This window comes from Miscanthus floridulus, unplaced genomic scaffold, assembly GCF_019320115.1.
Source record: "Miscanthus floridulus cultivar M001 unplaced genomic scaffold, ASM1932011v1 fs_621_2, whole genome shotgun sequence".
In the NCBI taxonomy this organism is placed as follows: domain Eukaryota; kingdom Viridiplantae; phylum Streptophyta; class Magnoliopsida; order Poales; family Poaceae; genus Miscanthus; species Miscanthus floridulus.
Genome location: NW_027097028.1, coordinates 29,239 through 33,476, shown reverse-complemented (window position 1 = coordinate 33,476; position 4,238 = coordinate 29,239). Strand labels below are relative to the sequence as shown.

General features: G+C 45.2%; 1 protein-coding gene across 1 annotated transcript; it reads right to left on the bottom strand.

Moving 5' to 3' along the window:
* Positions 1-1,435: 1,435 nt before the first annotated feature.
* Positions 1,436-2,370, bottom strand: LOC136532446 (uncharacterized). The gene has a single exon (XM_066525041.1). It carries the CDS (start codon positions 2,020-2,022, stop codon positions 1,570-1,572), a length of 453 nt encoding a protein of 150 aa, XP_066381138.1. The 5' UTR covers positions 2,023-2,370; the 3' UTR covers positions 1,436-1,569.
* Positions 2,371-4,238: the final 1,868 nt, after the last annotated feature.

Below are 4,238 nucleotides of genomic sequence, written 5' to 3'. Positions count from 1 at the left end.
AAACTGATTTCCCCTTTTGTAACATGAGGAAAATCCCTAGATTTAGCTCGGATCATAATCCGCTCATATACAGTAATGAGCAGGAGACTAAAAAAACTACAAAGCCTTTTGAAAACTCTTGGCTAAAACACCATGACTTTATGCCCAAGATCGCTGCGATCTGGGAAAAAGAAGTAAAAGCTAAAAACAGTGTTGAGAGGTGGCGTATCAATATAAACAGGATTAAGAAGATTCTGAAGGGTTGGGGGCAAAATATTGAAGGCCATAACAGAAAGTATAGATATATTTTGCAAAAAGAGCTGGAGGAGTTGGAAGATCTTGAAGAGGAAAGCAATTTACCTGCCAACCTCTGGAGAGAAAATCTTTCATTCAAGGAGAGTTAAATAAATTCTTTGAAGAAGAGGAAAGTTATTGGCACAGAAGAGCCAACTCTAATTGGCTGCTTAAAGGAGATAATAATACTGAGTTCTTTCATAGGGTGGATAATGGGAAAAAAAAGAAAGAATACCATTTTCTGAATGCAAAGTGATAATGGGAATATTGAGGGAGATGAAAATATTTCCGAGCATGCTACTCAATTTTATAAAATTTGTTTGGTCCAACTAACAAGCCAAATGTTGGCATGGACCCTAGATGCAAGGACTCCATAAGCAAAATATTTAGGCTGGATTAACACAGTTATACAGATATCCCATTTCCACAAAATCATGTTAATGAGCCAACATAAAATGGTCTGTTTGGTTTTATATTTTTATTGTTACTAACTGAAACATAAGTTCTAATATTGGCAATTTCTTTTTTTTCTCGAACAGCGCAGGAGAACTGCGCGTCATCTCATTAAGGTAGAATATAGGCAAGTTCTTATTGGCAAACCATAAAGTAAGCATACCACTGAAATATTAGTAAGTGAACTTTTTAAGATTTCATTCGTTATTTTTTTTTTATGATTTCACAAAAAATTGACAAGGAAGTAAGCAAAGTTGTACCTGTGCTGCAGAAGCTCACGTAGGGAACAACATTGTTGATTTCTCTGCCTTCACAAACCTTTGTCGCTCGGTCAGAATCTAGATCAATACTGAACAATCCATCAGCTGTAGTCACGAGGAAGACTCCAACTCCATCGACAAAGGTAGCCATAGAGAAGGGGGTTAATAGAAGGGAGCATCGTTTCGAGCTCAACAACTCTAGTTTGTGCCCATTCCAAAAGTCCGTCGGAACCAGCCTCCCTTGACCACAGGTGGAGCCTTGAATTCTCCAATCTAGCACATCCCAATCCACCATATTGTGTACTTGTGATCAGAACTCGACACCCCACGTACTGGTAAGAGCAGCTAGGTGGTAGTTTGATCCAGCTGATTTCCTGCGTGTCCAAATTGTACTTGCAGATTCTCGTCTTCCTCCTTTTCACCTCAACCATGAAGTGTATTGCACTTCCAGCAAGGGTGCTGCGCTCATTTTGATCGAAATAGAAAGGGTCAACAGGGTGCTGCGCAGCAGAGGCTGTCAGCGCCCAGAAGCCAGCCTCCGACGAGTAGGCATAGACATATACCCCATGATGTGGGGAGGAGCTTATGAAAACAACGAGGAAGTGCCTGCCGTCGCAGTCGATGTGGTCGCAGGAGCTGTTCCAGCTGGAGGCGCAGAGCACAGCTGCAGCTTCTCTCCCGTGATGGGGTCCCAGACGTCCATCTCGCTGCCATCCAAGGGGTGGACGCTGAGGATGCGGCCGTGGTGGGAGTCCTGCACGTACCACAACCGGAGGGTGTTGCGCGGGCGGAAGGCGGAGGTGGTCGCGAAGCGGGGAGCGGCGCGTCCTCTGCAGTGGACAACGCCCAACAGCCGCGGCATTCGGTGGAAGTCGCGGAACCGGCGGCGGAAGCCACGGCCGGCGAGGATGCGGCGCCACAGCTTGGAGACGAGGGCGGCGCGGACGAGGCTCGCGGGGTCGTCCGGTGGGAGGCGGATGAGGAACTCTTCGACGAGCTCGTCCATCTCCATCAGCGCGGCCGCCGGCGCCGCCATTCCGCGGCGTCACCGGAGTCAAGTGGAGCTAGGGTTTGGTTTGGGGAATGGAGATTGGGGAATGGCCGAAAGCGGCTTACTTCGGTGGTCCGGTTCTGGTAGGTCCGGCCCCCGGCCCGAGTTAGAATGGGCCAGGCCGGCCCGTATTGTCTGGCGCCCTCAGCAGCCTGGCCGAGGATTAGCACGGCGAGTCTTCCCCTTGCCCTCACCGCCCCCAGCAGCCGCGCGGCGTCCTCCACCGCGCCTACGACGGCGGCCGGAAGCCAGTGCGTCGGGCGAGCCCCTTGAAAACCACTTCGGCAGTTCGGCTTGGGTGGTTTGCTCGCTGCCATTCAGCTGCTTCCGCACTCCAGGTTATTACTGTTGCTCCTTGCTAGTATTAGTAGGCTACAGGTAAATTTTAGAATTCAGATTATTTGTAGACGAGTATCAGATATTGCTTATTGCTTGTGCGATTTCATATATACCGAATTTCGAATTTTGTAGCAGCTGTTATTGCTATTTGCTATTATAGTTTAGAATTTCGAACATGGCAGGCAGGAGCAGTGTTCTGCTTTTCAGTTAGAAGACGACAGATAAAATTCTGGCACAATCGAAAACCGCAGGACCTGGATCACAAACTAAATTAGCAGGTTATGGAATAAATTCAGCAGGTAATTAAAACAGATCCTTTGTAAGAAACGCCAATCTTGTAATAAGTGCTTGCAGCAAGAAAACTATTTGTCGTCCATGACCTCCAGCCACCAGGTTCAACTCAAAATAATAGGCCCCATTTTAGATATTTGAGTCAGCCAGTAAATTGCTATGAATGCAAGTTTTATGTGATTTCTCAATCCAGTGCCAGTGCCAGTAGGGATTGTCAGATGCCTCTGTGGTGAGAACCAAGTTTAAGCTGGTGGTTACTTTTTTTAGTAGCAATAGGTACTTACTATTAGCACAATATGAAAGTCTTATTTGTATATATGCATGAACATTAATGTAGAATGGTAGTTAAGAAACATGTTTATGAGGGTGTTTGTGGGCTTGTACCTTGTCTTTGTCTAGAAAAATGCAATTTCAAGGTTTCTACTAGGAGTGATTGCTGATGAGGAATTCAGGATGATAAAGTCATGTGGAACAAGGATCCAAACCCTGAAATGTAACCTTGTTCCTCCCCCAACCCCAACCCCAACTCCACATTTATTTGGGATGTTAAGCTGCCACCATGAATCTTTCTCTTTGGTTTTTGTATAGAAGAGTATGCTGACCACAGAAATCCTAAATATTCCATTTGCTAATTCCCATACTTATTTGTCTGATAGCCTGCTGGTTCATTTTATGTGAAATAGGCACGTGCCCTGTCATTATTTATTTTTTACAAACACTAGTTATTCTTATGAACCACGCGTATGCAACAATACTCTATCCAATTATCCATGTACACCAAACCTTAATGGTTACCCATTCTAAATTCATTGTCTCGAGGAGAATGGAGTTAACATGACTACTTGAGGCACTGGATCTTTGGTGGGTTGCTGCCATTCATCTGCTTCTGTGCTCCAATTTTATAGTCATGCATAACCTAATAGACAAATGTTTCGTTGATGTCATTTTTGCCATTAGTTTGATGGTACTTTCTGATCACTAGTACTCATAGGCCGTAGCAGCTAGTTCATCCATTTTGAACACTACACCAGATCACCGATTGCTCCTGCACCGAGCACTTAGATTGACTTAGCAGGAGCAGTGCCGTTCAATGAGCGCAAAAACAGAGTTGCAAAGTTGTGGCCCTAACAGAGTTGGTCTGGTTGGACCAACTCGATGGAGGGTGTGTCTCTGATAGGTCTGGCCCACAGACCGAGTTTGAATGGGCCAGACCAAAAGCCAGTGCGTGCGCGAGCACATTGATTTGAGTTCGGCTTGCGTGGTTTGCTGCCATTCACCTGCTTCGGCACTCCAGGTTATTGTTGTTGCTACTTACTACTTGCTAGTACTAGTAGGGTAGCAGTAGATTTCGGAATTTGGAATATTTGTAGGCGAGTACCATATATTGCTATTACTAGTGTTTCATATATTCCAAATTTCGAATTTTGCGGCAGCTAGTTTTTAGATTATAGAATGTCAAAGAACACAGATAAAATTCTGGCCCAAAGACAAACCAGAACCCGGATCACAAACCAAATTAACAGGCTAGGGGATAAATTCAGCAAGTAAAACACAGCATTTGTAAGAAAAAC